The sequence below is a fragment of the Dipodomys merriami genome, unplaced genomic scaffold, assembly GCF_024711535.1.
Source record: "Dipodomys merriami isolate MVZ:Mamm:240054 unplaced genomic scaffold, mDipMer1.0.p SCAF_82, whole genome shotgun sequence".
Classification (NCBI taxonomy): Eukaryota; Metazoa; Chordata; class Mammalia; order Rodentia; family Heteromyidae; genus Dipodomys; species Dipodomys merriami.
The window spans coordinates 5641568-5653567 of NW_027206424.1; the positions used below are offsets into that span (position 1 = coordinate 5641568).

Consider the following 12000-nt stretch of genomic DNA (forward strand, 5'->3'; position numbering starts at 1 on the left):
ATGTACAATACACATGAAGAGGACTGGATGACCACATACAACATACATGATCATGTACAATACACATGAAGAGGACTGGATGACCACGCACAGCACACATGTAGAGGACCAGATGACTGTGCACAGTGCACATGACCACATAAAACACACATGAAGAGGACCGGATGACCACACACAGCACATGTAATGAGAGCTGGAGGGTTTCTGCTGCCCATGTCATCAGTATGTTCTATCATTAAGTTACTTACTTTGTCCTCGATTTCACTCAGATCTGAGATGCAATCAGAGACTACCCCCTGACATTTCAGGTCCAGAGAAAGATGAGCTAATTCAAAAAGCAAAGACATCCTGGAAAGAAACGAGAGGGCATTGGTTCAGCAGGGGTCTGGCCGTGCTCACTGCCTGCCTCTGTGCACACCACCCATCTCTGTGTCTCTGCTCTGTTGGGACTCAGGCAGGAGCAACAGGTTGATAGGAAATAATGATGAGCCAAGGCACTGCTGGGCCTGTGTGCTGGCCGCCTTCCCCAGTGACAGCCTGGCTGCTCCCCCTGCCCTCCGTGCTGGGCCTCGCATGCTGCGTTGTACCCACCGAGTCCCCTGGGCAGAGCAGGGCCACATGGGTTCGTCAGGATGCTGCCCTGCACAGCACCCATGCTGATGGCTGGGTGAGCAGCCAGGCGGCCCAGGGAGGGGCAGCCTTCTGCTTGGACAGTGCTCAGGCCATCTGGGATTTCACAAATGGCCTTCAGTGCAACTGGCCGGCTTATGTTAAATGTGTATGGAAGCACAAGGGCCTGTGGTAGCCAATCGGCTTTGAAAAAGGACCAGGTTGTAGAAGAAACAGCATAGTTTAAGATTCCTCACAGGCGGTGAGGATGAACGGAGAGTGTGCTGTGTGTGCAGACCGGGCCGGGCCTGCTGGCCTCATGCCTGCCCACTGCTCTGTGGAGACTCTTCCACAGTACCTGGTTTGAAAGCCACCAGGTGCTGGCAGCCTCGGTCTGGGCAGCAGATAGACCTTGTGAGGCTCTCAGATAGAGAGAGACCTCCAGGGTCCTCTGAGCCTCACCCTCAGTGACTCAGTTCAGCATGGAGCACTGGGCTGGTGGGAGTCAATGCTGTCCAACATCCAACTCATGTTAAATATAACATTTCTGCTAGCAAAATCTATAAAATCGAAATGGTAGTTCATGTAGCAGGAGGCAGGGCAAGATGAAGGCTCAACAGCATTTTCCATTTTCATTTCACCCATTCATTTCATTTCATTCATTCATTCCATCAACAAGAAAAATCCAGTGACACAAAGTGAGTAGATTCTGAGGAGAGAAAGATGAGGAGAGAGGAGGAGCTTCGTGGAGCTCATGGGAACTCAGGAAATCATAGAAAAGCAATCGACGGAGAAGGGAAATGGCAAGGAATTTGGAACTGGTGTCTGGCTTCTGTGGCCGGAGCAGGGGATCAGGAAGTCAGCAGCATCAGTAAAAGTCAGTTCAGAGAGAAAGGATAGAAGACCTTCAAGCAAATGGGCTCAGAAAGCAGCCAGAAGCAACCATGTTTGTATCTGGTAAAACAGACTTCAAAACAAAATCATTCAGAAGAGACAAAGAAGCTCACTTCATACCAATAAAGAGAATGAGAATAATCCAACTTACAACTGACAACAGACAGGCACGAGATAGCAGCAAACTTAGGTTCACTGTCACACACTGAAGTAATACATCCCAGCTCAGAAGCAGAGAGGTCATGCCAACAGTGTGAACACTCCCACCAGCAGACAGGTCATCAAACAGTGTGAACACTCCCGCCAGCAGACAGGTCATCAAACAGTGTGAACACTCCCGCCGGCAGACAGGTCATCAAACAGTGTGAACACTCCCGCCAGCAGACAGGTCATCAAACAGTGTGAACATTCCTGCCAGCAGACAGGTCATCACAGTGTGAACACTCTCACCAGCAAACAGGTCATTAAACAGTGTGAACACTCTCACTAGCAGACAGGTCATCAAACAGTGTGAACACTCCCGCCAGCAGACAGGTCATCAAACAGTGTGAACACTCCCGCCAGCAGACAGGTCATCAAACAGTGTGAACGCTCCCACCAGAGGACAGGTCATCAAACAGTGTGAACACTCCCGCCAGCAGACAGGTCATCAAACAGTGTGAACACTCCCGCCAGCAGACAGGTCATCAAACAGTGTGAACACTCTCACCAGCAGACAGGTCATCAAACAGTGTGAACACTCCTACCAGCAGACAGGTCATCAAACAGTGTGAACACTCTCACCAGCAGACAGGTCATCAAACAGTGTGAACACTCCTACCAGCAGACAGGTCATCAAACAGTGTGAACACTACCACCAGCAGACAGGTCATCAAACAGTGTGAACACTACCACCAGCAGACAGGTCATCAAACAGTGTGAACACTCCCACCAGCAGACAGGTCATCAAACAGTGTGAACACTCCCACCAGAGGACAGGTCATCAAACAGTGTGAACACTCCCGCCAGCAGACAGGTCATCAAACAGTGTGAACACTCCCGCCAGCAGACAGGTCATCAAACAGTGTGAACACTCCCACCAGCAGACAGGTCATCAAACAGTGTGAACACTCCCGCCAGCAGACAGGTCATCAAACAGTGTGAACACTCCTACCAGCAGACAGGTCATCAAACAGCGTGAACACTCCCGCCAGCAGACAGGTCATCCCAACAGTGTGAACACTCCTGCCAGCAGACAGGTCATCAAACAGTGTGAACACTCCCGCCAGCAGACAGGTCATCAAACAGTGTGAACACTCCTACCAGCAGACAGGTCATCAAACAGCGTGAACACTCCCGCCAGCAGACAGGTCATCAAACAGTGTGAACACTCCCACCAGCAGACAGGTCATCAAACAGTGTGAACACTCTCACCAGCAGACAGGTCATCAAACAGTGTGAACACTCCTACCAGCAGACAGGTCATCACAGTGTGAACACTCTCACCAGCAGACAGGTCATCAAACAGTGTGAACACTCCTACCAGCAGACAGGTCATCAAACAGTGTGAACACTCTCACCAGCAGACAGGTCATCAAACAGTGTGAACACTACCACCAGCAGACAGGTCATCAAACAGTGTGAACACTACCACCAGCAGACAGGTCATCAAACAGAGATCTGAAGAGCATTTCATCCAGTTTCCACACAGCATAGTTCACATCCTGAGACTTATACCAAGTCTGAGCACATGCCAGGAAACTGAAGTAACTGCTACTATTCCATTAGATCATAATAGAATTAAACTACAGCTCAACAGCAAAAGGTGCTACAAAAAATATTCACATGCTTGGAGACCAAACCGTGCACTGTCCAATGCCATGTAGGTAACTGAAGCAATAAAAGGAGAAACCAACAAGTTCTTGGAATCTAATGATATCAAAAGCTTTGAAAACACCAGAAACTTTGAGATGAAAAGCCAGTATTGAGAGGAAAATTATAGCCATCAGTGCCGATATTAAAAACAAATGAAAAAAGTTCTCAAATAGAAAAAACAAAAACAAACAGAGTTCTCAAGTAGGCAGACTTATAATGTACCTCAAACACCTGGACAAACAGGAACAAACCAAGTCCCAACTAGCAGTTATAAAGAAACAGCAAAAACTAGGAAAGAAATGAATGAGTGGAGACTATAAAAAGAATGAGACAAAAAATTGGTTATTTGATAAAAATAAGACTGATAACTTAGCTAATTTGACCAAAGATTGAGAGGAGACTCAAATTAATAAAGTTAGAGATTAATAGGGAATATCACAACACATTCCAAACAAATCAAAGGATCATGAGGAAATTCTTTAGAAGCCTATATTCAAATAAGAAGAAATAGATATTTTATTTATTTATTTGTTTATTTATTTATTGTGGGTCCTGGGTTGGGATGCTGTCCCTGAGCTTTTGTGCTTGAGCCTAGCACTCTACCACTTGAGCTACAGCTCCACTTTGGCTGGTGCTTAATTGGAGATAAGAGTGTCATGGACTTTTTTGCTCTGGCTGGCTTTAAACTGTGATCCTCAGATCTCAGCCTCCTGAGTAGGTAGGATTACAGGCGTGAGCCACCGGCACCCGGCTGACAAATTCTTAGATAGAGCTGACCTGCTTAAATTAAACTAAGAGGCTATTACATACGTAACAAGCAACTAAACTGAAATAGTAATAAAGAATCTCCCGACAAAGAAAAGCCCAGAACCAGATGGATTCACTGCCAAATTCTGCCAGACCTCAAAGAACTAATACCAATATATCTCAATCTCTTTTACAAAATAAAAGAGGAATACTACAAAACTTATTCTGACAAGCAAATATTACAATCACACTAAAACCAGAAAAAAACACAACACAAACAGAATTATGAATTACTTTTTTTGAACATTGTTGCAAGAATTCTCAATAAAATTCCTACAAACCAAATTCAACAGTACATTAAAAAAATCATATACCATGATCAAGTTGGTTTCATCCCTAAAATTACATTAAAATAAGTGTAATACACCACATACACAGAATCAATAACCAAAACCACAGGATCTTTGCAATCGATGCAGAAGAAAGTCTGATGAAATTTACCATCATTTTATGATAAAAACTTTGAAGAATCAGGAATGGAAGAAACTCACCTGAACTTAATGGGACAGATCTATGGCCCACATCACATGGAATAGGAGACAATGTGATCATTTCCCCTAAAGCATGGGAAAGGGCCTCTGCTCTCCCGCTCACTCAGTATAGCACCAGAATTCCTAGCCAGAGCAGGAAGACTGGAGAAAGAAATAAAAGGAATTCCAAGAGGGAAGGAAGAAGTGGAATTATCCCTGTTTACAGATGACGTGATCTTATAGTTAACAGACTCTGGAGACCTTACAAAAAAAAATCTAAAACTTAATAAATACCTCTGTAAACATAGCAGGATATAAAACCAATATGCAAAAAGCAGTAATTTTTTAATATATTTATATATATTTATATATTACATTTTATAAATGAACAATGAACAGGGTGAGAAAGAAATCAGGGAGAAATTCCATTCACAGTAACCTCAAAAATAATAAAAGACCTGGGTATTAACCAAGAAAGTCACAAATCTCTACAACGAGAGCTATAAAACCTTGAAGAAAGACATTGAAGAAGGAGTCAGAGAAAGAGCTCCCGTGGTCGGGGGCGGGGGACAGCAGAATTCAACACAGTGAAGACAGCCATACTGTCAAAAGCCATCCACAGGTCCAACACAATGCCCACCCAAATCCCAACATCATTCCTCATAGAATGAGCAAAGTCAATACAAAATTCATGTAGAAGCATAAAACACCCTGGAAAACAAAAGCAATCCAGAGTAAAAAGTGTATCACAATACCAGACTTGGGATTATACGACAGAACCATGGTAACAAAAACAGCTTGGTACTCGTTCAAAAACAGTTTGAAGACCAATGGAACAGTATAGAAGGTCCAGAAGTAAAATCCCACAGCAACAGCTAGCTAAGTTTTAATAAAGGAGCAAAAAACATGCTCTAGAGAAAAGGTATCCCCTTCAAAAATGGTGCTGGGGAGCTGGAGCTCCATCCGCAAGCAAAAGAAGCGGAACCCCTGCCTCCAGCCATGTGCCAATTGGATCAGAGAGCTCATGCAGACCCTGAAATTATAGGCACAGGTAAGTTCTTTCTGACTGAAAGACGATGGGCAAAAGAACTGACATATGAGACTATATCAAATTAAAGAGTTTCTGCACAGCAGGGGGAGAGGGGCACACTGGAGCAGGGGGGAGGGACACTGGAGCAGGGGGGAGGGACACACTGGGGCAGGGGGGAGGGACACACTGGGGCAGGGGGGAGGGACACACTGGAATGGGGGGAGGGACACACTGGAGCAGGGGGGAGGGACACACTGGGGCAGGGGGGAGGGACACTGGAGCAGGGGGGAGGGACACACTGGAGCAGGGGGGAGGGACACACTGGGGCAGGGGGGAGGGACACTGGAGCAGGGGGGAGGGACACACTGGAGCAGGGGGGAGGGACACACTGGAGCAGGGGGGGCGGGACACACTGGAGCAGGGGGGAGGGACACACTGGAGCAGGGGGGAGGGACATACTGGAGCAGGGGGGAGGGACACACTGAGGCAGGGGGAGGGACACACTGGAGCAGGGGGCGCAACACACTGGAGCAGGGGGAGGGACACACTGGAGCAGGGGGAGGGGCACACTGGAGCAGGGGGAAGGACACACTGGAGCAGGGGGGAGGGACACACTGGAGCAGGGGGGAGGGACACAATGAGGCAGGGGGAAGGACACACTGGAGCAGGGGGGAGGGACACACTGGAGCAGGGGGGAGGGAGACACTGGGGCAGGGGGAGGGACACACTGGAGCAGGGGGGAGGGACACACTGGAGCAGGGGGAGGGACACACTGGAGCAGGGGAGACGGACACACTGGAGCAGGCGGGAGGGACACTCGAGCAGGGGGAAGGGACACACTGGAGCAGGGGGAGGGACACACTGGAGCAGGGGGGAGGGACACACTGGAGCAGGGGGGAGGGATACTGGAGCAAGGGGAGGGACACAGTGGAGCAGGGGGGAGGGACACACTGGAGTAGGGGGAGGGACACCCTGGAACAGGGGGAGGGACACTGGAGCAAGGGGGGACACACTGGAGCAGGGGGAGGGACACTGGAGCAGGGGGGAGGGACACACTGGGGCAGGGGGGGAGGGACACAGTGGAGCAGGGGGGAGGGACACACTGGAGCAGAGGGGAGGGACACACTAGAGTAGGGGGAGGGACACTGGGGCAGGGGGGAGGGACACACTGGGGCAGAGGGGAGGGACACACTGGAGCAGGGGAGAGGGACACACTGGAGCAGGGGGGAGGGACACACTGGGGCAGGGGGGAGGGACACACTGGGGCAGGGGGGAGGGACACACTGGAGCAGGGGGGAGGGACACAGTGGAGCAGGGGGGGAGGGACACAGTGGAGCAGGGGGGAGGGACACACTAGAGTAGGGGGAGGGACACTGGGGCAGGGGAGGGACACACTGGAGCAGGGGAGAGGGACATACTGGAGCAGGGGGGAGGGACACACTGGGGCAGGGGGGAGGGACACACTGGAGCGGGGGGGAGGGACACACTGGGGCAGGGGGGAGGGACACACTGGGGCAGGGGGGAGGGACACACTGGAGCAGGGGAGAAGGACACACTGGGGCAGGGGGGAGGGACACACTGGAGCAGGGGGGAGGGACACACTGGGGCAGGGGAGAAGGACACACTGGGGCAGGGGGGAGGGACACACTGGAGCAGGGGGGAGGGACACACTGGGGCAGGGGGGAGGGACACACTGGAGCAGGGGGGAGGGACACACTGGGGCAGGTGGGGAGGGACACAGTGGAGCAGGGTAGGGACACACTGGAGCAGGGGAGAGGGACACACTGGAGCAGGGGGGAGGGACAATGGAGCAGTGGGGAGGGACACTGGGGCAGGGGGAGGGACACACTGGAGCAGGGGGGAGGGACACATTGGAGCAGGGGAGAGGGACACACTGGAGCAGGGGGGAGGGACACACTGGGGCAGGGGGAGGGACACACTGGAGCAGCATGTCCCTCTCCCCCAGGCAGCCAGTGTCTAGTGCAGAGACCGCCACCGTCTGGCTGGGCCACCCACACAGACTGCCTGGTGCTCTGCAGCTGGATCTCACAGGCAGCCATGTGAGCCAGCCACCAGAGGGCGGCAGCGGCCCCTCGCTGGACCTCTGCTGTGGAGCAGTAACAAGGAACACACAACCCACATCATCTCCAGGGTGGTCGCCAGAGAGTGCGGCAGGCCAGTGGCTCACACCACAAACAGGGCCAAGCCTCCGCACCCCGGCCCCACTCGGCTGAGGCCTGGGCAGGGCCCTGGCTCCCCAGCCTGGGCCACACTCAGCCAGCCCAGCATCTCCTGCTGTCCTGTGGCCTGTCCCCGTGCACTCTCCTGAAGACACGGGTCCTGGGGTCAGGCCCACCGACACCCTGCAGAGCCTCACCGGAGCCTCACGCTCCTCGGGGACAGGGCACTGGCAGGCTAGGGAAGCACCGGACGCCCCCAGTCCACACCACGCCTCACCACTAGTCCCAGAGCAAACGGCGAGCTTCCTCCCCTCACACACAGGGCCTTCCTGCAGGGGAGGCCAGGGGCCTCCCGCCTCAGCAGCTCCGTGAGGACCAGGAGGCAGATGCTCACCGGCTGGGCATCAGATGAGAGGTGAGAGGCCCAGCCGTGGTGCCAGCAGCCCTCCCTGACCGTGAAGAGACAACGCGTCTGAAGGAGGAGGGCGGTCCCTGGCTCTCCAGGCGACAATGCCCAGGCCCCCCCACCCTCCCCCAGCCCCGCCGGCTGTTCACACTGTGACCTGCCAAATACTAAATGACTGGAGACTGTGGGCGTGCAGAGTTAAATTTGACATGAAGTCACCTCACCAAGTGCCCTCCAACAGTACCGGCCTCAGGACCAACACTGGCCAGCCAGGCTCCACAGTGGGCACAACGTGCCGAGTTCTGAGCCGTTTCACACTTTCTGGTACTTTCTGCTTTCTGTGGGGTCAAGTGGAAACACACACTTACTTTTCTTCCTTGGCTGCAGGAGACTGCTCGTGATCGTACTGACTTAAATTTTTATAGGCTTTTGTCAGACTTTCACTGAAGTCCTCTGGAACTTCATTTTTATCCAGTTTTCTAGAATGAATTCAAACAAAACAAACTGACAATTTGTTAACTTTGTTCTAAGGGTAGCTAAATCTGGCGTCTGTCTCCCACGAAGAGCTTCTGCCCCACGCCTCCCGCTGCCTGTGGTCCCAGCTTCTGCCCCGCGCCTCCCGCTGCCTGTGGTCCCAGCTTCTGCCCCGCGCCTCCCGCTGCCTGGTCCCAGCTTCTGCCCCGCGCCTCCCGCTGCCTGGTCCCAGCTTCTGCCCCGCGCCTCCCGCTGCCTGTGGTCCCAGCTTCTGCCCCGCGCCTCCCGCTGCCTGTGGTCCCAGCTTCTGCCCCGCGCCTCCCGCTGCCTGTGGTCCCAGCTCTGCTTTTCCTCCTCTCTCCCCTCAGCCCCTCCTCATGAGACAAATGCTGACCTCCACCGTATGATGGATCCCTTTTGCCCAAGCAAGACTGAGATAGGCCCCGGCCACCGCCAGCGCTGCCCTCTGAGGAGCTCCAGCCCCCCTCACGGTCCCCGTCACAGGAGTGCTCTGCATCGTTGGACCTGGTGGAAGCCTCAGGCCCCCCAGGGGAGGTGACCTCAGCCTGCGCTGTCCCCAGCCACTCACGCCTTCAGTGTGTTGATGAGGAAGGAGACGGACAGGTTGATGGAACTCTTCTTTTCTTCCCTTAACTGGAGCTCATCCATTAATTCATGACGAACCTGACATAAAATACACAGAGTATCGATCTGGATCCAAACAAGGAATTAGAGACATAGCTCTGGGTCCTGGTTTTATTATTTACAAATTTGATATTTGTAATGAAGATGTGTCTCTTCACTAAGCTTTATCTTCAGATTCTTCAGCTCTAATTGAAAGCTGATTCGATATTATTAACAAGGGGCGAACGCTCTGGGGGCTCAGGCCCTAGAAACTGTAACATTACAGGTTTCCTGTTCTTCTTCAAAATTCGCACCCCAGTGACCAAAGCAATCATGCAGCACGCGGTGGAAGGCAGGACTTGCTTCCTGTGGTGTCCGCAGATTGATTGTGGTGTCTGGGTGCTACGTGCCATGCAGTTTTCTGAGCAGCGGCTTCTCACCATGAGGGAGAAGATCTGCCGGTACTTGTGTGGCACGTTGGCCTTTATGAAGGGTGCCACTGTGGTGCAGAGCTTGGCGGCATCCTCCTTCCTCCCCGCCTCCAGGTAGCAGTCCAGCAGCTCCCTGGCAACAGAAAAGCCAGGGCTCAGCTGCCGCCAGGGCGCTGCACGCAGGGGCATGCTTACGTGTCACAAAGTTAGCAAGGGCCCGGAGGACGGCGGACTGCAGGACCGACGCGGAGAGACGACACCACAGCAACCAAAGGGAAAGGCATTTTAATGATGAGGGACATACAAAAAGGACGCTGAAGGAGCATTTTTATCCATAGCTACTTCATTTAAAGGCTCTCCAAATGGCCACAAGCCCACAATTTCTGATGGAGATTTAAGAGTGGAGTCTGGTTCGGATACCATGGTCAGGTCCCTGGCCTGCACAGACAGCTCTCCTTCCGGGCAGCCCACGGTGACCAGGCCAGTGCTGGTGGTCTATCTGGGTTGGCTGTAGCTCTCAGGTCTGGCTGGGCCAGCAGGCACCGGTGCTGTCTCATGGCTTAGCTATCTGCTGGAGTGCTCACTATGCTAAGAATTCACTGCACTAAGATTTTTAAACTGTGGGCTGGGTCTGGAGGTGGAACTGTAATTCCTTTGCTTGGAGACTGGACACACGTCTCTTGTCTGTAGACACATCATAGGGGGAGGCAGACACTGTGGGATCGACGGCAGGGACTACAAACTGGCCACCAGAGTCGCAGTCCAGTCACAGATGGGCAGGGTCTGCCACCCGGGTGGCAGGGCCAGGGAACCTACTCACATCATCAGCTCGGCTCGCCACTCCTTGTCTTCTTCCTCTGTCTGATTTAACACGCTGACAATCTGGGCGAGGCTGGGGATCACCAAGTGGTGGTATCCTGGGATGAGGAAGGGCCTCACCATGTGCCAGTACAGCACCGAAGCATTGAACACCAGGAAGTAATACCTGCGGGTGGGGGCCACGTCAGGGTCTGGGGCGGCTGCAGCAGGGGCTCCGGCCCCAGCCCTGGCCGGGAGAAAGGGCAGATGCCCCACACCCTCCAGTACCCACCCCGTACCCACCCTGCCCCGGGACCAAGGGCTGCCCCATGCTGCATAAGTCTGCCACACGCTGCCATGACTCCCAGGTCTGGACTAGGCTACGCTCATTTATTCTACAAAGTTGTGATCCCCATGAAAACCCTCCAGGAGCCGGAGAGGAGCATGCATGGAAGGTGGCGCTGAATGAAGGGCCGTCAGCCGGTGGAGGGGGAAGAATTCTGTGAGAACGTGAGGGGGGAGGGAGACGGGGGCGGCACAGGGGCTGGAAGGTACCAGTGGAGGGCGGCTCTTCCCTCCGGGGCCTACCCGATGCCTCGCAGCGGGCAGTTCTCGGCCCCAAGGGCAGTCTGGGCCACCCCCCAGTCCTCCAGAGGCAGCTCTGACCACCATGTCCCCCTGGCCGGCTCCAGCCTCCGGCACCACCCTCCACAACAGGCTGTGCTCAGGACCTGGCTCGGGGCTGGGCGCCCAACCTCGTGGCGGGGAGACTGGGGCCAGGGAAGCCCATCCCAGAGGAGAGTGAATGGGAGTCCCTCACACTCTCTACCATACCCCACAGGCCAGCAGTTCCAGTTTAGGTGTGAGCTGAACACTTCCAACAGTGCCATTTGTGGAGAAGAAAGCACTGGTCACGTGGACCACCGCTGGACTGTGAGCAGGCACCTTTGCAGACGGGAGGCCTTGGCCCAGGAGCAGTGGGCGCCAGCCCACTGCAGACATACTGTTTTTGTTTTTTGATGTCAGTACTGAGGCTTGAACTCAGGGCGTGGGCCCTGTCCCTTAGCTTTTTCACTCAAGGCTGGAGCTCTATCAACTAGAGCCACAGCTCCACTTCTGGCTTTTGGGTGGTTAAAGTGGAGATAGCATCCCAGTGGCTTTCCTCAGTTCCCAGGATCGAGCCACCAGTGCCTGGCTGAGATGCTGACCTTGGAAGGCCAGGGAGAGCGGCCCAGGGGATAGGTCCACAGGAGAACACCTCAGCTACACCCCAACCAGCCACTCAGGAAGGCGAGGCCCCAAGAGCATCTCTGTGGACATGGTCATCTCCCACGCAACAAGACACCCCTGTGATCAAACACTCTTAAAAACACAACACAGACCCGAAAGGGGAGCTGGACCGCGCAAGCAGATAGAGCCACGG

At 53.5% G+C, this 12000-nt stretch overlaps 1 protein-coding gene across 1 annotated transcript in view; it reads right to left on the minus strand.

The window, feature by feature from the left end:
* Positions 1-12000, minus strand: part of Cfap46 (cilia and flagella associated protein 46) — a 92468-nt gene that overhangs the window by 78050 nt on the left and 2418 nt on the right. The window contains exons 5-9 of the mRNA XM_070011425.1: positions 10600-10764; positions 9789-9912; positions 9314-9408; positions 8619-8729; positions 249-348 (exon numbers count right to left, since the gene is read on the minus strand). Of these exons, the coding sequence (XP_069867526.1) occupies positions 249-348; positions 8619-8729; positions 9314-9408; positions 9789-9912; positions 10600-10764 (595 nt within the window). The remainder of the gene's footprint in view (positions 1-248; positions 349-8618; positions 8730-9313; positions 9409-9788; positions 9913-10599; positions 10765-12000) is intronic.